Source organism: Thunnus maccoyii, chromosome 19 (assembly GCF_910596095.1).
Source record: "Thunnus maccoyii chromosome 19, fThuMac1.1, whole genome shotgun sequence".
Classification (NCBI taxonomy): domain Eukaryota; kingdom Metazoa; phylum Chordata; class Actinopteri; order Scombriformes; family Scombridae; genus Thunnus; species Thunnus maccoyii.
The window spans coordinates 14751870-14774178 of NC_056551.1; the positions used below are offsets into that span (position 1 = coordinate 14751870).

Sequence of the window (22309 nt, forward strand, 5' to 3'; positions counted from 1 at the left end):
ATTTATATGGGTGTCTGTGCGTTTGCATGTTTACATCCCGAGTGAGTCTGAAGACGTTGTCATACAAAATATGTCTTTTTCACTGAAGACATATTGACTGGTCACAATATGAAAAGCACAGGTGTAAATAACAAAAATAGTGGTGGCTGAATTTGATTTAGCTGCTTTTGGTATTGGTCCCTGAAATTGAACAGAGCCAATCGTTAATGTCATTAGTAACACCTGTGCTTGTCAACCTTGTCAAGCGTTGAACGAGAAGATCAGTAGTACGCTTATATCTGTCCATTAAATCAACAAGAAAGACAATAAGTATGTGGGAATTGTTCAAAAATATTAAGCTACGGTCAGCAGCTGGTTAGCTTAGCTTAGCTTAGCTTAGCATAAAAACTGGATATGGGGGGGAAACAGCCTGACTCTGTACAAAGGTTTTTTAAAAAACCCACCTACTAACACCTCTAAAGCTCACTAAATAACACTTTATATCGTGTTTGTTCAATCCATACAGAAACCAAAATGTAAAAACTACAAGTTGTGGTTTTATGGAGGGTCACGTTTGGGACTATTCCTAAACCTATAGCCAGCAAATAAACATGGTATGTGTGGGACAATACCAGAGGACACTTCAGGAAGTCATTGCATCCGGCCAAGAAATCTTCCCACAGGATGCTTATTTTCTTTCTTGACGAGAGATAGATGAGACGATTGATAACACTCTCATACTCATCTAACTCTGCAAGTAAGCAAATAAGCATATTTCCTAAAAACTCTTCCTTTAAACTTATGGCTGCCTAAATTCACCCTCAAATTTTGCATCTGTGACCCCACATCCTTAATATCCAAATAAGCAGAAACAGCCCAGCGCTCATTTTTCACCACCAAATTCTGAATTAGACTCTGAACAACCCTTTTTAATTTGTCAATATTTAACACACAATGCTGCGGTCCGCACCCAGCACACTAATAAATCTTCCCAACAATGAACCAACAACGTTCACTACAAATTCAACCCTTCAAAGACAAGTGTTTGTTGTTTGCTGCAGTCAAGTGCACACCAAGCATTGAGATTTGAGCAGCAGACATACTCTGACCCGCTGTTGCTGTAAGAAAGATTATTAAATTGTTTCTTGACAGCTCCCCGAGTGTCATTTTTCAGTATGAATGGGGCCTGCAGATGGCAAATTGGGTTACCATGCCAACTGATGTCTCTATATTGAACAGTGAAGGGGAATTGTTTTTCTAGTTAATGACATGTTGTTGTATGGTTATGCATTTTATTGAAGATAGAAGGAATTCACCCAAGCATATATGCAAACATGATACTGATCCTTGTACCCAAACACATGATAGCATCTCTAAAGTCCACATGTAGTAATTGTTCAGTTTGCAATCATCCGGAAATCCTAACCTAACAACCGCCACCATGTGTGCAGACATGCCTTGTTGCAAAATTCAAATAAATAGTACTTACTGAGTAATTACAGAGTATAACTTACTTCAACTATCTTTCTTTCTATTGAGCTGATGTAAAAATGGTGTTGTGTGATTTATAGACATCCTTCAGTCTTAAGCTGCTTGTGTTTTTAGGGTCAGTGATTAACCAGTCGATACAGGATTTGTGAGGAAATACTGTTTTCCTCCTTTCAGTGATGCGATTAGCTATATATTATTGTCTTTTCATCAACAGAAGACAATATCAGACTGATGTATGTCATACAATGTTGCCTTTCTAACAAATGTATTTTACGTATTCAGATGACTTGTCCATTTGGTTATTTAGTATGTAATGTTTTTTTTTTTTAATCAAACAGCCATTTTGTATTGCATGTACTTTCCATATATTCTTGAGTTATGCCATTCTGTATCTGGCTGTGTAATGACCTTTTACAATGAATGATGACTGATGTCAAGACTAAAGATAAATTCATATAAACAAACAAATGCAGAGTGACTTCATAACAATAGGCTAATACTTTGTGAAAGGAATGTGTATATATGTACATACACACATGCATACATTTGTTTGCATGCACATTTACACACACACACACACACACACACACAAATATAAAGACACACCAACTAGTATATAAAAAAGCCTTACTGAGTTAGATTTTTTTCAAATAATAAGCTCATAATCATGACAATAATGTTAAAGTAGTCTTGGCTCTATTGAAACAAGACCACACAAGCCTGGTTAAGCTTATATTGAGAATGCAAAAAGTCTGTATAGGGCTGTAAATGTTTGTTTCTTGAACTCCTCTCACCCTAATGACCATGCTGTTTTGGCCATGTCACCATGTCTTGATATGATGTCAAGCCCTCCCCCTTAAGACGACCCTCATCAGACCACAATGAACCTGGCAGTGACAGTAATAAAGAGCTCCATCTGTGCCTGGCAGGCAGAGGCAAATGAACCAATTAAGGTCTGGTGAAGTGTCCTCTTTGACCTATTGGCAATGGCTGCCGTCATCTCCATCATGATGAAAAGGAGAGAGTGCAAGGGTAATTAAATACCAGCAGGGGCCGGGGGGCAAACCTAATAACTCACTGTTACAAGCCAGTAAGAGACCTTAGCATGTTAATAGTGAAAGAGCTACTTACTGCACACAAACATTCAGATAGTTAACAGGCTTGTGTGTTTCTCAGAGAAACTTGACCTTGTCGAGAGACATCTGCAATAGCTTGGAGACAAAGCACAAAAAAGCCTCTTATGCCACAGTTTATCTGCCATGTGATCTGTTCTGCTCTAGTCAGAACTGGCTCTCATGTGAACTCGAAAACACTTTGCTGGGGATTCATCCTTAGCAGTGATCCCTGTTGTAGCATATTGCCATCTGCTGGAAAATGTGTGCTTGTGCAACAATCTCTTGCATGTACAGTGCATTATATGAGGTTCTGTTGTTCTGTTAAAGGACAAAAAAAAGCAAAAGCAACTTGTGTATACAACTTTTAGAGTTAAAATTATCACATTAAAGGACCAGTATGTAGGATTTAGTGGCATCTAGCAGTGAGGTTGTAGACAACAACCAACTGAATACCCCTTGACCCCTCCCAAGTGTGTAGGAGAAGCTAAGGGACCACGAAACTCATGACAAACACGAAAGGTGCTCTCTAGAGCCAGTGTTTGGTTTGTCCGTTTTGGGCTACTATAGAAAATGGTGGTGCATCATGGTGGCCTCCGTGGAAGAGGACCCACTCCCTATATAGGTATGAAGGGCTCATTCCAAGGTAACAAAAACACAACAATTCTTAGTTTCAGGTGATTATACACTAATTAAAACATACTTATTATATTCCATTTCTGCCAGTCTATGCCCCTAAATATTACACACTGGTCCTTTAAGGATAAAAAAACCTACTTCCCACTAAGCGTTGGATTTTTTAACAGCTTTATTAAAACAAATATACAACAAGTTGACAGCAACTTGTGTATACAACTTGAGTCTACAATCACAAACAAGCCACGGGGAGTAAAGGCTGTAATAAAAAAAATAACACAAAGAATAAAAGTTAACCAACAGTCTTGTAAAGCTTGCAGTGGTTATACATTTTATCAGCTTTTTTTTTGTTTGTACATTCAGATGTTGAAGAAATGTTTGATATGCATAGTCAGCTCTGACAAGTTTGGCTTTTTGCTTAAGAATTTGGATTTGTGAATATAAAATTTGGTCAAAATAATAAACAAATTAACTGAATAGAACTGCGAGCAGAGATTCCTGTCATATTCAGTGAAACCAAACGATACATTTTATAGTAAAGTGAGGGTGGATATGATCAACAAACTACACAGTGGCGGCTGCGGCCACTTCCCAACATCTACGTTCCTACGGCAACGCGTTGACGCTTCTTCCAAGAGGATCATGGGAAACAATTCTGGCAACTGAAACGGAGGGAGTTTCGAAATATTTCATGTTTAACTACGGTAGGACATGTTATACCATAGTTATATGAACCATTAGGCAACCAACAGATGGGGATTTAACATGTGAGCATAACCAGTGTGGTGGAAATACTCTGGTTTGGCTTCTTTTTCGGGACGGCTGCTTCGCACAGTGAGGAAAATTAGCAAGGTGGCTAATGCTAGTTAACGGTATGATTCACGTAGGTGATGTTTTTATTGTTCAAACGAGTCAATATTACCTAAAACGATGCTTTAATGTTGTCAATGGATGTCAGTTATTGCTAAAAACGTGTAACGGGTGAGTCGCACTTTTAAGAATGATAATTCAAACTAGCTAACATACTTGTAATATTTATTTGAGCAAATAAACTAATGTTGCCTCATCGGTTTGCTTGTCCATATAGCGGATTAATCTCGATAAACCCTTCCTGAATGCATAACCGCGAGGAAGAGCGGATGCTGTGTTTTAAACATGGAGCTAGAGTTAGAGGTTGTGTTGTCATCCAGCATCAAAAGGAAGAAACCATGGCCGCGATTCTGCTGGCTCGGGCAGGTAAAGATAATGAATAAAGAAATGCTTCGCATTTAACAAGATGACAGTAGCTTTCATATCCTTACCAGCAATATAATAATGACTGCAAACCTGTGTCATGTCTCTAGGAGAAAGAATCTGTATTCCTGTTAGATGACAAACGGATCAGTGAGATCAACATGGTATCTGGTCGCACCAAGAAGAGGACCCCTAAACTCCATCCCTTTCTCAACAGTGTGGTGACAATGGCTTCATCTCACAATGGTGAGTTTATTGTGCTAGCTCGAAGCAAAAACACTTGTCAGCTGTCAATTCTTATAATACACTACTTGTCTTTTTCTTCCAGGTATGTGGCTTTGTGGACTTTTGGTCTCAGGAGAGCTGTTTCTGTGGAACAGGGATAAAGACTTGTTGAAGACTGCTGCAGCAGTCCCAGAAGTAGTTCATATGATTACTGCTTTTCAAGGTATATACTCTATGTATACATTATTATAAGTGTTATTGCAGGTTCTTTTTAAACCACATGATCAGTAGTAGGAGTGTCATTAGATGAGCAATGATCATCCTGGTACTAAGAAAGAAACTGCAAATTTGAAAATTCCAGTTATTTGGGGAACAATTTATTAAAATATAAAATCTTGAATCCATGGATGTATTTGTGTGTATTTTCCACAGGGAATGCCACAAGGCTGTCACTCCAAGTTTCAGGCGATGGGACGCGTGTGCTCCTGGTAGCCATAACAGGGCAAGTGTTCCTGTGGGAGTGTACGGACGTCAGAGATTTGACAGGGTTACGAGACGGCACAGTCAAAGGACACTGGGCACACATACAGCCCCTTGAAGATACTGTTCTGCCATCTTCACAAGACAAAGAAGCATGCCAACACACCATCTTCGTTAAGACGGAGGTTTGTATACTGAATAAGAATACATGTTTAACAAATTGTGTCATGTTTTAAATGAGTTACACAATTTTAAAAACCTGCACTCCATTTCTGTTTCACTGTTGAGTTATTTTCTGTAGGTCTTATATCTTATTTATATCTTATTCCAATCCCTTACAGGCAGTGGGTGATGCCTGCTTATCAGCATTTGTTTTCACATGTGGGAAGAAGTTAATCCTCACCTGCCTGAAAATCCAGTGGGAAGAGGGCAATGTGAGAGTGGGGTGAGTGAGCAGGTTCAGTCATCAGTCAGGTCTCTCACTTGGTGTTACGGTATTTACGAGTATACATTTCACTGTGTAGCTCTGTGGGATACAGCATACGATGGGCCACGAAGACATACCCCATGTCACGTCTTACCCCAGCATGCCAACCAGTGAAATCCAGAGGTGCACTGGTGCCTGCCTTCTCTCCTGATGGCCGACTGTTAGCCATTGCCCTGAACCAGAGACAACCTAAGGTAAACTTCTGGCCTCTCTTTCTCTTTTTGTTATATCTTCACCAGTTTTTTTCCACATCCATCCATCCATTCATGGAAATGTGACATGAAATTTGTTTTGAATGCAGGCTACACAGGTCCTCTTTGTGAGCACACAGAATTTTGTCTCCGTTTCAAGTGGTCTTGGAGGATGTGGAAGCAAAAACTTGGAGATCCCCTCTAAATACATAAGGTACAGTATGGATAAATAACAACGAGAACAGGTGTTGTGGTTGGGTTGGTGTGTTGTGCAGCAGTCAGCGATTGACTGCTGCATAACAGGCTTAACCTGAATTCAGCACATCATTTCCAGACAGTCTAAAAAAAAAATATACCAGAGAGCAATGAAAGGAAACAACAATGTCTGTACAACTGTATCAAGACTGCCACTATTACCTCCACAAAAGGGTGTGTTACATCACCCCATGTCTGTCTGTTGTTTGAACTACTTTGAAATCTTTGTTGGAGAGGATGTTTTTTTATTTCTAAAGATATTTATGTTCTCTTTTAGGTCATACTGGGTGGGCAGTGTGAACTGGTCACCCGGTGGCCTTTTCCTGGCCTGTGTTCTGAAGAGAGGCTCTCTTCTTATGTTGGCTCGCCTCGGAGGGCTTCTCACTCTGACAAGCTCCGGTTGCAATGTTGACTTTGGACCTGCACACTTCCTACCCTTGCACCCTCTGGTCACTTACAGGTATACAGTAAATTCAGGCACTTTTCACTCACTGTTCTTATTAGCCCTTGTTACAAATTATTGATTTGTTTGGGGTGATGTTCTTATTTCTTATTTTTTGTCTCTCATCTTAACATGAATGAAGTATAAAGCCAGTGAGAAACACATGATGTTGTTTAACTAAAACATCTTTCTTTCTTGCTTTTTGTGATAAAAGTTTTTTTTTTCTTCCTGCAGGCCACCAATGTCTGCAGGGAAAGGGGAGGCCTCTCTGTCCAGCTCTAGCATGTCTGTGCGGGATGTCCTGAGGCAGCGATATTCTGTGACCTGGCATCCACGGCTGTTGTATCTCATTGTGTCTGACGGCTACATGGCCACAGTTTTGAGGGTGCTAGATAGACCTTCTCCTGCCCTGCTGCTGAAAACGCTGTTAAGAGACACCAGCAAGGATCTTGAGAAGGCCAGCCGGATCTTGGATAAATCACAGGTGCTAAACCATGAACTTGAAGCGGTGGGAGAAGGGATTTTATTCAACTTCACATTTAGGTTCATATTATTGTTTGAATCATTTTGTTCAAATGTCTTATTTTCAGATTCATGTGAGGGCATGGTTGGAGTCAGTATCTTGCCTGAATCTGGACAGCAGCCTGGAGGAGTTCAAACCTATTGTTACACGTTTACCCAACAACACAGACTCTGTCGTTTCAGCAGCCACAGATAGGTCCACTTTGCCCCTTTTTCTGCAGGACCAGGGGGCATTGGGTGGCACCAAGGAACTTCTTGAAAAAGTACAGGTCTGTCAAATAGTATTATAATATATAATATAACTTTAGATTCAATGTGAAAATTTTCAGACTACTGTCCTGCATTTGATTACACTGAGTAATATTGTGTCATGGCTGCTGTATCAATTGCTTTATTCACTTATGTTAGCAGTCTTTAACCTGGTGTTTATGTGTTTGGTTTCCTAGTCTTTCTTTGAGGATGATTCTGATGTAGACGGACCTCCTGTTGGTTCTCATGTAGAGGATGGTGGACGTCTGGAGTTTGCCTCAATGTTTGACACACTCCACGCCCTGGACATCAACACCGGACTTGTCCCAAGCCCAGATCATGAAATGGACTTTGCTGAAACAGAGAGGAAGACCTCTCTTCTCCATCGTGAACTTGGGAAGATCCAGAGCAGGCTGTTAACAGCCTGGGCTTTTAGCATGTCTCTAGGAAACACTGTGGAAAACAAGTCTTGTCTGCTGAAGCACACCCTCTACTGTGTAGTGCGATTAGCTGCTTTACTTCATTTGATCCCTGGCTCCACGGTCAATGCAGGGAAAAGAAATACCTCCGTTTCTACTTGTCTCCTGCACCTTCTCAAAGCACTTCTTTCTTTTCTACCCTGGGATAGCGCTCACTCAGATGGGCCATGCTGCTTGGGGCTGGTGGTAGAGCTCAGTAAACGGCTGGTACACCTGCTGCTGGGCCCTCAGCCTGAGTTCTACCAGACTGGTCACTGTCAGCTGTCATCTCACAGTCTGTCCACAGCACTGCTTATCTTGCAGCTGGTCTCTGATTCTCTTGACCACACTTACAGCCTCCAGCAAAGAGGAGTCTGGTCCTCAGCAGAGAATCAGCCACTGCACCAGTGGCCTTCAGATGTGCACTGTGTGCCTCTGCTACAGAATGAGAAGGAAGAGATATCCAGCTTTGTATATCAGGCTCAGCCTGTCCCCCAGCGACCGTCCAGCAGGTAGAGACAGTCTCGCTGACTTTTTACATATCAGTGTTTATGAGGAAATAGTCAACTATTAGTTGTTGTAGATGCCATTCAGATAAGAGTTGTGATTTTCTCTTTTGGCCAGAATGTTTGGTGTGTGGCAGTGGGTCTATGAGATCACCCAGCAATATATGGAAGAATTGAAAGGCTTTGAAGGCTGTGATGGCTGGGAGGAGGAACAGCAGCAGTTGTCTTGCATCATGTCACAAATCCAAACAGCTCTGCAGGCTACAGGAGAAAGGCTAGAGGAGGGACCTGCACTGCTGAGTTATCCAGGTCTGAAATAAAATATTACTTTATTAGTATTTGCCTAATATGTGTAAAATACATAATTGTTTTACACACCATAATTGGGTAATTTAAATCTAAACCAACCAAGTAGAAGTGTGGTTCAGATCAAAGAAAACAAAGCAAGTGTGATTGCACCTTAAATCAACTTCTGAATTTTTCTGAACATTTATTTTTGTTTTTTGAATTCTTCTCCCCCTCCAGGTGAACATCTTTTCCTTTGTGGCTCGTACCCAAAAAGTGCTGACGCATGGCGATCACAAATTTGGGAAGAGAGTAAAAAAAGTAAGATCATGGTGTCATTTTTCCCATTAATAGACAAAGCATTGTAACATACAATCTGAAATAGTAATCATGTCTCCCTTTTAGGTTGTGACCGTAGTGTCTTCCAGGAGACGCGGCTTTGTCTGGCACTCCTATACAGTCTGTTGTTTCAGTACCATCTGAGAGAAGCCCAGGAGTTGGGAGACCACATGGCCCGCCTAATACTGCACAGGGCTGGACACCAGGAGGACAGCACGACCTGCATGACAGGTTAGCCATTGTCAATAATTACTCAGTCTTTTAGATGGTTTTTATATGTGTGTCAGTTTATGGAATCAAGTTGTAAGTAGCTCCTTCATATTTACTATCTTGATCCATGATGGCTCAACCTGTATTTCTGATTAAATATGATTATTCAAAACGACAAGTGTACCTCCCTGTGAAAGTAAGACACGTTGGTTATTAGCTCTGCCTTTGTGCCCTGCAGCAGACTCTTATCCTTGCCCATGGTTGCCAATAGACCTTCACAGTGACACAGCCTGTGCAGTGGTTCAGACCCTGGGGAGATTCATGGCTGCTTATTTCACCAATCAACGGCTCTACATCCTTCCCCCACACAATGTGGACGTCCTTCCTCCACTGCATCTACCTCATGGTGTGTTTCCAAAATGATTTATTAGTTTAAAAGATGTTTTCTTCATTTATATTACTATTTGGTAATATATTCTTTCTCAGCCCCCAGTGTTGGGCGTTTGGTGCCGCTGTGCCAGGAGGAGGTGGCTAGAGCAATTCGACGACAGCAGCTGTCAGAAGTGTGGACGGTAGACTACGCCCAGGACCTGCTCCTGCTAGGGGGTCTGCTTCCTGAGGCTGTGTGGTTGGCTTACCATCTTGGGGACTGGAAGACAGCGGCCTCTCTGAGCCTAGCCTATACCAGTTACTGCTCTGATCACTTTGACTTCACTCGGTCAGTGTGTAAGCAGACAGTATAATCAAGGAATGAATGAGTTTATTGTGAATGTTTCTGAATTTTACAGTTTGTTTTCACAAGCATGTCAGTGAGTGTTGCAAATCTTTTATAACAGGTTCAGGAGAAGAGAGCTCCACCTGCCAACAGTTTTAGAACCAGAAAGCATTTTTCAGGCTGAGTTGGAGTGTCTTTTTGGCAGTAAGGCTGACTCACAAGAGGGCAAAGACGAGGATATTGAGAAGAGCTTTACAGGTTGGTGAGACCTGACCGCTATGATATGACAACAATGCACATTAACCCTTCAATTTTAATCTATGCTTTATCTCAACTCCTTTTACTAGACCCCTTGGAAGGAGAAGACTGGGACTTGTTACAGGTTTCCATACAGGAGATTCTGAAGGCGTCAGTCATGGCTGGAGTGAATGTTACGTCTTCACCCTTGTCCTCCTTGCTGGACACAGCCAAAGACCTGTGTTCTGGGCTGCCTGCATTGGTGCCCAATGGACTGTATCTGCCTTCCCCACCTCTTTATTGCCCTCAGCCTTCCCCCAACACACAGGTACATAACACAAAAGATAGACTCTTACATATGTTTACATATAAATTCTCTCTAACTACTTGTTAAGAAAATGTGCGTCTCATTCTTAGGACCCAATAGGGACATTAGGCCAGTTTGCAGAAATTGCATCACGTCACAAAGTGTCTGGGGTTCTCCAAAGATTACTATTACTCCTGAGATCCGCTCACTGTTGCCATCCGGCTGCCCAGTGGTACATCAGCCATCTGCGCCGTGCCAGACACCTACTACACAAGGTACTTTTCAGGGCTGAAAGGTTTTTAACTTGTTTAATAAGAAGTGTAAAGGTCCCAGAGTGTGGCTGACATACAGTACCTGTCATTTGGAGTTCTCCCTTTGTTTATAATTTCATCCATCACAAGAGTTTGTTCTAAAAGACACTTGACAACAATCACATTTTTCTGAAGAAAATGCCAAATCTTTTCCATTTGACTACAATTTGTAATAGGAAACAGGAAACACTTTGGTATGTAGTACTGTTCCAGAAATAAATAGTGCAATTATGTGATGTTGTTTTCAGATCAAGAAGAAGTACTCCTATCCATCAGCTGCTGAAGAGGAAAAGCCTTTCCCTGAGGGCCTGATGAAGTTTGTCACCCGCAGTGGATTCTTCAGACGGGGGCCTAATAAAGACGGTCACTTGGACCCTGATATCATTCAAACTATTAGTAAGATAACACTCATAGTGCATTGTGGATATCAATCAATTATCTAATTTCAGCTGGTTCTTATTAACTATATTTCTGCTACAAGTCTGTTTCAGGGAGCTGTGTGGTTTATGTTGGATGCTTCATGTCAGGGATCAGCTCTCTATTTCCTGCAGGAAGTATCAGGCCGCCAGACAGCATAGTAGAGATGAACAGGTATTACATTTGTGTTTGTGACATGTTTATGTATAAATATCCTCATGGATTCTTCGTAAGTATTTGTGTGAATTTGTGTCCCTTAGATCCCTGGTGATTCAGAAGTGAATTCTGCCTGTGTGGATGCTCTCCACTGGGCCCGTCGTTATCTGCCTTTCTTTCATTTTCTCAACGCTGAGGAAATCCTCCAGGACATACTGCTCAGCCTCGTGTCTGAACTACCCCCTGTGTCTCTGGTGAAAATACATTTTCTTGCCTTTTCTTACACAGACGTTTATCAGAGTAAAACAGAGTGACCTTGACTGAGTGCATTTCTCACTCTTGGCTGCTCTTCTTTTTAGGTGGCAGACACACTGGTACGCGCCTTCCCAAAGGAGGAAGAATCTGTCAGAGTCCCTCTGAGAGAAAAGTATAACTCACTGCTGCAGAGACTGAGGCAATGCAATGTCCTTGGTATGAACAACTCTATTCACTCACAAATTGCTTTGAAATATTATAACTTAAAGGAATGCAGGTCTTCGGGGAGACTTATGCACTTTATAACATATTGTTTAGATTCCCTGGTGCTTATACTGAATTATTGATACTTCATTTTTAAACTATTTGAATCTATTGATCAAAAAACCTTGAAGAAATTATAATTTCTCAAAGTCCTGATTACTGTATGCTTATTTGACCAATGATAACATTTTTAAACCTTCCTGGATCCCTTTAAGTGAATGCATAAATGATCCTTTACTCTACTTTATACATTACCATTTCAATATATGTAATATGTCTATAAATGTATTCCATCACATGCTGTCTGTTCTCCAGAAGGGGAAAAAGAGGAGCCAAATGAGTTGATGATCATTCTCCTTCAAGATAAACTCAGGCAGAGGAGGAAACATCTTGGGCGTTTGCAGAGGCACCTGGCTGCCCCTGAGCTCCATTTATGGGAGAAAGAGGAGGAAGAGGAGGACAGGGGAAGCAAACATGGGATGGCCATGTTAAGACAACTCTCCCTGGGTACAAGTCTGAGCACCAGCACTTTAACTGACTGCGGGTTCCCCCCGCTGTGCAGTGATGGAGACACAGCGGAGAATACATCTGAGGCTGTCTCTCCTGAACAGCTTAGCAGATCCATAAACAGGTATCCAGCGTGCAATGAAAGCACTGCCATTACTTTGAAGTATCGCACATCTATAATGTGGCTTATTCTGTGATCTGTGTTGTTCTTTCAGGGGCAAAAAAGCTAAACGAGACAGAGAGAGTACAAAGAGGACTGTTAAGATTGAGAGGGTGATTCAGGAGGAGAATCACCCAGGCGATGCTAAAGAGAATGATGACCAACATAATGTGGATCTGCCCTCCCTACCAGTGGTTGGCACCTGGGAGTTTGAGCTGGAAGATGAAGAGTATCTCAATTTCCTGGAGCTCTTCCTCAGCTATGTGCTGGAGAAAGATAGTACTGATGGAGGGGACTCAGGCAGTGAACTTCCTTTGTTGAGAAGCTTCTCCTCCAAGCTGAGGGAGAGAGAGTTGCATTCTCTCACCTTTGATGTGCTCACAACTATACATCGCCGTCAAAGAGATGGGCACCATCCAGCAAGAAAACACTGGAGCAACGATCCTCCAGTGTTCAGAGCTGGCTGCTGCTACAAGCCTTTGAAACAAGGTACAACACAAAATTCTTCCATCTGCAGCGAAACCCCAATATCAAGAACTAGCCTTTCTGTCACCTCTCTACCTGGGCTCAGAACTGGGAGGCAAAATGGTTTGTTTGGCCTCCAACAGCAGAGCCGCGTGCCTTTAGACCAAAGAATGAAGGGAGCCTACTCTGGTTCTGACACTAGCCCTAATCAAAGTGCTTTTCCCACGGGTCAGCCATCAGATTGCTTGGTATTTGGCTCTTCAACTTGTGTGGAAACGGTGATAGAACTGCAGCAGGGCCTCGATCCTAAATTAGAAGCTCAGTTCCCAGAGCTTAGCAGGCTGCTGGAGTGGATGGTACGCTGGGCTGATAGGAAGGTGTTGCTGGGACATCATGGCAAAAAGAAGAAAGCTAAGGGAACTGGGGTTGGAGGAAGAGCTGATGAAGGAGTAGTGATTCGCATCAAAGCCTCTGCACCTGCTGTCCTCACTTCCCTCAGCCTGCTGGAACATAGATACACTACTCTACTCGGGACCGATCGCTACAGTGCCCACATCCAAATTCCAGAAACACAGTGGACTGTAGCCCCTGTGCTGCAACCTGAGGTGGATAAGAAGCTGGAGAGAGAGAGCAGCGTTGATACAGGCTACCCTGGATCTGCCAACACTCCTGTCACTGGCCTCGATCACAATGTACAGCAAGAAGAACTGTCCATGTGAGTGCCTCATGTTTGTATTTACAATGTTTTATTATTTGGCTAGCTGGAAATTAGCACACATACATACAAGAAACCAGTTTGACATTAGCTGATAAGAAGTTCCAAATGTCCTGGAGACATTTCAGACAATATATGAAACTGGGATATGATCTGTCAGTGTATGTGTGGTTAATCATAACGTTTGTTTTGTGAGATTCTGTATGCTTACATTTTTCTCAAAAAACAAAAATTGAAATGAAAATGTGATGGTGAAAGAGAGTTTTATGTTTCTTTTTGTATTTAGTGATACAGCAATTCCTATGGTTTCATCTCACACACAATTTACTTAATATAGGAATAATCTACTGTATTGATATAGTATTTATGTCCATGCAGAAGTTCTCGCACAGATGAACCAGAGGAGCTGACATTTCACAGGACACCTCTTCCTAATGACCAGGATCAACTTACCTTTGACACTCAGATGAAACTATCAAGTTCACCACAACCATCTCTTGGTGATTTAGATGTTACACCTGAAAAAGAAGGTATGATGCTAGAACAAATTGGCTCATCAAAGTTGCTGCAAATGCAGACTTGTACAGCAGAGAATATTAATTAACATGATTGATATTTGTCATAGGCAAAAGTAGTGACGGTGAGGGCTTGGAGGTGTCGTCCTCTGTTTCTAATGGGAACATCTCTGGAAACATCTGCACACCTGAAACCGTGACTATTTCTTTTCAGTTTTCTAATTCTTCATATGCGTCATCAAGGTTGTCGTAATGCACAAATAACTTGCTGTTTTTTTGTTTTTGTCCTTTTCAGAGTTTAAAACTTGAAGATCTAGACCACTCAGAAAAAGACTCCACCTCTCTGTGAGTTTTGAATGAATTATTTATTATTAACTTGTGTGAATGGGTAAGGGGAGTCTTTACTGCAGTAATTTCATGTTGTGTAATGTTTACTATAGGTCACCGTAATTCTTCAACTCTTCACCACCATACTTTAGAATCAAAATAAAACATAATCCCTACTGAGTTATTTCTACATAAACATTTTGGTTGTGAAACTCCAGGCCAAAACCTAGTAAATCATTGAAAGTTCCTGTTTTATAGTTTAAGCCACAGTCCTGCCAGAAGCCTCAAAGCCCCTCCACACCCAGAGCCAGAAGCTCTTCCCATCATCCAGCCTGAGGCAGCAGTCCCTGCACAGCTTTCTGAATCAGCTGGAGTTCCGCTCCCCAACGCACTGGAAGATCCTCCGAGTCTTCAGCCACAAAGCTCCACAACCAGTGCACCAAATGTAGTTCCTACTGTCCCCAATCAGCCATCATCCGCTCTGCCAATGAGACAACGTCTGGGTGAAGACTTGTACAGATTGGTCCAGGTGAGAACAGACTGACCAGTTGGAGTTGATAGACTCTCAGAATTGACTCGTACTTCAAGTGTATTTGTCCTTGTTGTTTCAGCATATCAACTACATGAGCCTGATGGAGGTTTTGGGAGAATCATTTTCCAACCTGCAACTAGCCCAGCAGAACTCCACTTTGGCGCAGTCTAACATGAACTCCTCACACCTTAATGTACCATCATCTTATCCTACCAATTTCACACCGCAACCAAATGCCTTATTGGTTCAAACCACAATTTCAGGGACGCCTCAGACACAGGCATGTGTGCCAAGATCAGAATCCAGCAACCCTCAGTTTAGTCAGGCCCCTGCATGCATGTTTGCAGACCAGCCTGCCATACAGAGCTCCGGGAAACCCTCTCCAACAGGCGATCAGTGTCACAGCACCAGGAATCTACCCTCCATTGCCAATGGTGCAGGTGTAAATTATCAGGTATTGCTCAAATGTTCTGCTACGTTGTGAGACACTGTCTTTCTATGCAAACAATAGTTAAATCACAGCTGATTACTCTCTTTTTTTTCAGGAAATGCAACCACTCTCTGTCCAGGCAGAGTCACCAGAAATTCAGTTTAGGCAAAGCAGGAGGTTAATCCCATCCTCCCAAGGGCTTCTGACCACTACTGACACCAGCCACGCAATTACCAGTGCCCCTGCGGTAGTGCATTCTAATGGTAGCATACAATCTGACCCTGCTTCCCAGGTCTTGGGCCTGAAGTTACTTCAGCTCCATCGTCCTCCGTTGCCCCAGGAGGGTTCCCCACACTATCCCCCAGCCCAAGGGCTCCAGACGCTGCTCACTGCAAACCCTGCTACTGTAGAATCCCATCAGCCCCAGCTTAAACACAATAACAAAGCTGCCTCAAAGAAGACAGAAGAGGAAAAAAGAAGTGGGTCTTCAGTTACGAAAAGACAACTCAGTTTTAATAACAATCCTCCTCATGATCCCACTCTGAGGATCTCCCATCTGCAGAATCAGATATCAGAGAGATCCAGGGAGCAAGAGTTCTCACTACTCCCTCCTGCTTTACCAGCTCATGGATCTGCATTGACCCACGGCGTTCGCCTGCTGCACTTTCGACCTGTTCCACAGAGAAACATCACATTCCCCAAAATACCCATACCGTCTTCCTCCAGGCCCTGTACTGTCATTGCAGGTCCAATGGGAGAAGCACCTAGGATCAAGCTTTTGCATATAGACTCTCAACCAAAAATGGTAAGCAATTCTACCATTACTTAAAGATTTTTGAAATTAATAACATTAAATGTTGCATTGTAATTTATGCACAGATATCTGTCTCTACCACAGATGATGCCCCTGGCTGCTCCTTCAGCCCACATGACCCGTCTCATCTCCATGGAGGAGTTGACTAGTTCAGTGATAGGGAGGCAGAATGCTGAAGAGGCTCGACTACAGTTGCTCAGAGTCAACCGACCTATTGAAAGCACTAGAAGAGCTACAACCTCTCCCAGCTCCGACTCCAGCAAGAGGTAAACATATATCTTGTCATGCTACTGATTTTTTTTAATCTTTATTTTGCTCTTACTATATTTACTGTGTTTTATCTATAGGCAGAAGAGGAGAGAGGAAAGGTCTGGCAGGGCAAAAAAAAACGAGGTCACATTTAGGCTGAATGAGTCCATCATCCCTACAGAAGAGGTACAACCATTACAATTCCAGTAAGAATAATTTTGTACTGTTACCAATATAAAAAACAATGTTTCACCACTGTCATTTGTTTGTTCCAATGTGTATTTAGCCAGCAGATGAGCCTGTGAATGATGAGCCTGCTGCTGCAGAAGAGATCACCCCCAGACAGGATTTTGCCATTCAACTTGGTTAGTGCCAAATACATACCTAATTACACCGCCTGTTGCAGTGATCACCAGAAAAAGCAATAATCCAGAAACATCTATTATGACAAAGTGATGACAGAAATCTGTACAGTGATTAGATTGCAATTGTCTTGATCTTTTGTTCTTTAACTCCCAGGATCCTTTGACTCATTGCTTACTGGTCAGAGATTATTGGACAAGGCGGTGTCCACTGCAGCTGAGCTCCATGCCTTTGCTTCCACATGTAAAAGACCCCCAGAGTGCCATGATGCTTTCACAAACACAGACCCAGGTGAGTACAGGTGGTGGTAAGATTTGATACAGTATAAGATTGTGATATTTTTGTCCAGTTGTAATTTTAGTACACTGTTGTAGCTTGTATTTATATCAGGATAAAATGCTTTCAAGTGTTAATGGGTAGGCTTTCTTGATTGATCAGAAAGTAATAACTTTTTTTCTGTTCTCTCCACATTTAATGAAAATACAGGCATTGTTCAAGTGGCTGCAGGAAATCTTTTTTTCAAAATGTAAATTATGATTGTTTTCTTTCAGTTTGTCCTCCCACACTTGTGGATAAAGCTGTGTCTGCCAAGGCCTCTATGACTGATAGTGGTCCTAAATGTAAGTTGATTTGAAATTCCTGGTGCAAGGACAACACAATACTTTTAATTTGTTGTGGACATAATGAAAAGTTACATTTTGTGTGTTTGTATATGTGTGTGTTTTCTCCATCCAGCACAAAGGTCAGAGAATCATCAATTTCACAAAGAGCCCCCTGTTCAAGACACAGTGGAGACCTCACAGGCACCAGAGAACTTGGTAAGATCCCAGACAATTCGGACTCCATACAGTATGATGCAGTACAGCTTTTATATTAAATGGACACTCTAGCAAGGACTCACTTTAATAAGTGCATATTTTAATACACCTCCCTCTGTTTTTCCATCTTTGTCTTTCAGGATCTGCATGGCCGCCACTTCTTAAGTGTCTTGGATCTAGAAGACGAGATGCAGCACCAGGATTTGCCATCCTCTCTCATCCAAGGAACACAGGACGTTCCTTCCATCCCTTCTTCACCTACTTCTGCTGATCTTCATGTACTTGCGACTTCTGTTATCAGAAGTGCTACTCCTGCTACTGATGCACAACCCTCGCTCACAATTCCAGAGGATATCCTGAAACCCTCCACTCACCCAGGTCATCATATGTCTTTATATGAAAGGTTTTTTACAGTATGTATGTATATTGAATAAAATCAAACCTGTCGTCAACAGTATTTTTAAAATTTAGACTGAATATGTGTTGTATATTCTAGATACCCTTGAGGGGCCTCCTTCACACAGCTACATTGAGCCCAACTGGGATCCAGAGAGAGTTGCTCCACAGGAGATTGTAGATCCATCTGACTCTGAGATCTGTCAAGCCATAAAGATACCGAGCGCTGGATTTAACAATGCCTCTTATACACCTCCTACAGTCTGGTTCTCATCTCGCCTGACAGAGCTAGATGCACAGTTGGCAGCGCTGCAGAACATTGCAGACCATCTGGAGATGGACTTTACCAACTCCAGGATGGTACATGTGCATTTTTTATATTTTCAATGTCACCCAAGTTTACAAGTTTGCCAGTAAGGCTGACACATCCGGTATATGTAGATAATTCCTTGCTTGTCCTGCATTGTCTCTGTGTAGTTGGTGAACACTATTGAAAAGCTCACCCCAGCCTTGGCTCCTGATGTGAAGCCTGCAGTGAAAAAAACTGTCAGACTGGCTGTCCCACAGGAAGGTAAGACCCAATACAATTCATCTATAAAGAATGCAAATACTGCATTGCATTTTAAATCACATTGCAAGTCCAAGTTGTATCTTAAATTGAGTAATATTGTTTAAAAAACCTCTATGAGACTGTTGTATATCCTCTGTGTCTCACAGCATGGACACCACGACTTTTCACTGCAACTGAACCAAATGCCTGTGAGGAGGCAGAAAATCTGGAAGAACAATATTTAGTTCATAGTGACTCCTGTACCCCTGAAAGAAAGCCTTCTTTTCGTCATTCCACTTCTTCTTCTCAAAGTCACAGCGCTGGTCCTTCTTACCTTCACACTCCTCCAAGTAAAGATGCACTTTATTCAAACATTTCCTTAAAATTATTGCAAGATTTAAAAAGACTGGCTCACATGGTGGCAAAGAACTGCATTTATAGTTAATGGGTAGATATTAAAACAGTTTACTAAATCTGAAAGCAGTGTAGGTATTACACACGTTCTTGTATTGCATGGTAATACTCCTGAATGCCAACTGTAGTTAAAAGAAATGAAGCAAAACATTTAACAGTAAAACAAGGACTGTTACAATGTTTTTCTTTCTCTCACAGGAATGAAACATCATCCGACTGAAGAGGCTGGAATATCTCATGTGTAAGTTTAAGTAGATTTTAAGTCTTTTAAGCCTTTAATGATTTACAGTATTTGTTTTGGATGTGCTTAGTGCTGTTACAGTACTCCTCCACTTCTCTCTAGATGGGCTGATGAGAATCTGGGTCAGACCGGGTTATCTGATACAGCAGAAATGTTAGACGAGTTGGTGAAGGAAGGATATATATCCCTGACTGACCTGGATTTATCCACCTCACAGAAAGAACACCATAGCAGGTATGGTACCTACTAAAATGAGTGCTATTCTAGTGACTACCTAAATAACTCTGATTATCACTGAGCTGAAAAGTAATGTGACCCACAGCAAACCAGAGCAGCAACAAAGTAGCTGGATGTCTCAGAAATGTGTCCTTCCGGAGGATGAGAGGAGAGAGCTGAGGATCTGGATGAGAAGGAAACAGAGGGAAAGACTGGCTGTTTATCACAAACACAGAGATAGCCTGAGGGAGATGGAGCGCAAGCCTTTTTCTACCTCTGGGACAAAGGTGAGATAGCTTAAGTTTTTACTAGAGTTGACGTTACATAATATTATATCCACATTGTAAATAATCTGCTATGTCCTTACTCGCTACAGAAATCTACAAACAAAAATCGAGCATCCACTTGGAGAACCCGAGAGGAAAAAGAAAAGTATGTGCCTATTTACATTGTTTGTGCACAGGAGACATGCATGTACATGTGTGTAATTGATAATAATTGCATTTGGATTGTCAGGGCCATGCTTTTGGAGCAATATAACCAGAGGACTCGTGAGGCCAGTTCTTTGGCTAGTGACTTTCCCACCAGTCCTCCGACCTTGCTCGGTTCTTCACAGCCTGAAGGCGCTCCAATGGCCTTCACCACACGGTCCACCTCTGCTCCACCTCCTGGTAGCCTTCACAGGTACCTTCTGCAACAATAGTCAGACCAGGATCTCAGGAACTAATCATTACATTTAATTAACTGAGTCACAATATCAAGATTATTCCACAATGACCAGAATCTGCACAGTCTTGTATGTTCAATTGAAATTAGCTGGATTTCATAATCGAGTGATATCTTCTTCTTAGGACTTACAGTGTATCTGCCAATGATAAAAGAAGTCTGAAGTTCCAGTCAGGACAAGATCAGTCCCACCTTCGTCCATGGACCGCTGAGGTGCAGGGACGGCCTTCAGAGGACCATCGCAGGAGACTGGGACTACATAGACCAGGTACCATAATGATATTTAGCTAAACTGATGATGTGTGAGTATATTGATAATATGTGTGTATGTGTTTCCACTGTATTCTCATGAAGATTAATAATATTAAACTGACAAAACTTGTGTATGTTGTGTGTCAGTGACCTTTCTGCCAAAGGACCGCCTGTCTCAGGTTACTAGACGTGGCATGCTCAGTGATACAAAGAGCCACAGTAAACCGCACACAGCCAGCCAGGGTGAGGAATGGCAGAGAAAGATGGGTTTGAACAAAAGTCCTTCAAGAGGGACTTTTGTCCTTCGGGAGGGGATTCAGAGGGAGCAGACAAGGATGGAAGAGAAAGAGGAGAGGGATGCAGAGAATCTGTGGGAGCCCTCTTCGGAAATGATTAGGCTGCTCGGACCAGAAGAGTCAAAGTCTAACAGAGTAAGAATGGCATTCTCAAATGATTATCTTGTGCATGAATCAAGAATTTGGTTAATCAATCTGATGATAAAAATAATAACAGCGATGTTACTTCCATGTATAACAATGTATATACTTTTTTGTTGATAGATGATGTCTACATTCATACATTGTTGTACACCTCTCAGGTTTTGGACGGGCTGTTAGATGAGCAGGATGATGGTGCCACAGCTGGTGTGTCGGGGATGGAGTGGCTGGACAACCTCTCTGAGAGCGCCGGCAGCAGCCTCAGCAAAATAGACTGGGCCGCTATCGAGAGGATGGTAGCTGCAGAGGACGCTTGAGCTTGAGTGTCTCAAGAAAAGGAAAAAACTGTGCAATGTTGACACTTAAGTAGATGGTATATCACTTAAAAAGACTTTACAAGATTTTATGTGCCTATTGAATATACTGTATTCGGAAGCATCACAGCAAGTCTGATAATAGAGATTATAATTTATATAATAAATTAGATTAACGGTGATATTAAATGTGTCAAGACAGAATCAATTTGTTTATTGGTAAAGTAGACCTACAGTAAAATACATGTGATGTAATCAATTTCATTTTCGTACATAGTGTAATTAATAATAGAATGTTTATTGCACCGACATCTGCAGTGATGTCCTCTTTTTTGAAAATATAGGTTTGTTGCCATCTGTGTATGTGATATTTTCTACATTTATACTTTATTTTTGTACAGATTTTACTGTCACTAAAATAAAACGAAATTTAAATACATTTAAAAGCAGTTCAAACCCTCATTTTCATTGTTAAAGGAAGCTATTGGTGTTGTCATCATTGTCAGAGATAGCTTCACTGTGGATCACACAATCATACTTTACAAAGCAAGGAACAAATGTTATAATAATGAATCATTCCTGTAATATTTAATGTAAACAGGCATCTGAAATCACTGAGCTCCCATTGTCAACTTGTACACTGGATTTTGCAATGGATCACCAAACATCTCCCACATTACACAGATCACATGATATTTGTGTCATTAGCATAAGGTGTCAAATCCGCACAGGTGCGGTATTCTTTTTGCAGTTATGTCCCTTTAAACTGGGTCGTTTTTTATCACATCATATCTCCAAGACAGGCACAACTGTTGGCCTGTTGGGGATAGGGGAGTGTTAACCGAGCTTTCCTTTGGCGCAATCAGCCTTAACAGGAATGCATCAAAAACAATACAGGAGTCGTGTCCATATGAAAACACTAAGGGTGCATCCCAACCAAATTTGTTTTAAGGGACATGAGACGTCTCTCCTCTGAAGCGTCATGTGAAGCAACGTCCGTTTCTGATGACGGCGACAGCTGATCACAGCTGGATCAGCTGTCAGTCGGCTCTAACAGCTGTAGAAACTTCTGATGGAGTTTGTGTCTGTACACATGTGCACTGTGC

General features: G+C 41.8%; 1 protein-coding gene across 5 annotated transcripts; it reads left to right on the forward strand.

Moving 5' to 3' along the window:
* The first annotated feature begins 3830 nt into the window (after positions 1 to 3830).
* cplane1 (ciliogenesis and planar polarity effector 1) lies at positions 3831 to 21649 on the forward strand. Of its 5 annotated transcripts, none has more exons than XM_042395516.1 (50): positions 3831 to 3922; positions 4306 to 4454; positions 4562 to 4697; positions 4780 to 4899; positions 5109 to 5341; positions 5498 to 5601; positions 5681 to 5837; positions 5945 to 6048; positions 6367 to 6549; positions 6766 to 7015; positions 7122 to 7322; positions 7500 to 8272; positions 8385 to 8575; positions 8792 to 8872; positions 8957 to 9121; positions 9339 to 9506; positions 9587 to 9818; positions 9937 to 10073; positions 10163 to 10380; positions 10470 to 10634; positions 10919 to 11066; positions 11152 to 11261; positions 11348 to 11497; positions 11603 to 11714; positions 12078 to 12393; positions 12485 to 13609; positions 13991 to 14139; positions 14235 to 14320; positions 14420 to 14469; positions 14710 to 14980; positions 15063 to 15437; positions 15529 to 16218; positions 16312 to 16493; positions 16575 to 16662; positions 16763 to 16841; positions 16996 to 17130; positions 17391 to 17459; positions 17575 to 17657; positions 17798 to 18035; positions 18154 to 18413; positions 18531 to 18624; positions 18771 to 18953; positions 19216 to 19258; positions 19361 to 19492; positions 19566 to 19761; positions 19851 to 19906; positions 19991 to 20158; positions 20326 to 20468; positions 20600 to 20883; positions 21051 to 21649. In XM_042395516.1, the coding sequence occupies exons 2-50, from the start codon at positions 4374 to 4376 to the stop codon at positions 21204 to 21206; spliced, it is 9870 nt and encodes a 3289-aa protein (XP_042251450.1). In that variant the 5' UTR covers positions 3831 to 3922; positions 4306 to 4373; the 3' UTR covers positions 21207 to 21649. The 5 variants fall into 5 exon arrangements, with proteins under 5 accessions (XP_042251450.1, XP_042251452.1, XP_042251447.1 ...); XM_042395518.1 differs by having other exon boundaries at positions 9342 to 9506; XM_042395513.1 differs by having other exon boundaries at positions 3832 to 3922; positions 13988 to 14139.
* Positions 21650 to 22309: the final 660 nt, after the last annotated feature.

Bases quoted from the DNA above. Each gene is read 5' to 3' on its own strand.
- cplane1 (XM_042395513.1), top strand. From the start codon at position 4,374: ATGGAGCTAGAGTTAGAGGTTGTGTTGTCATCCAGCATCAAAAGGAAG. The intron at 6,049-6,366 runs GTACAGTATGGA...GTTCTCTTTTAG, and splicing joins ATCCCCTCTAAATACATAAG to GTCATACTGGGTGGGCAGTG. The intron at 10,381-10,469 runs GTACATAACACA...TCTCATTCTTAG, and splicing joins AGCCTTCCCCCAACACACAG to GACCCAATAGGGACATTAGG.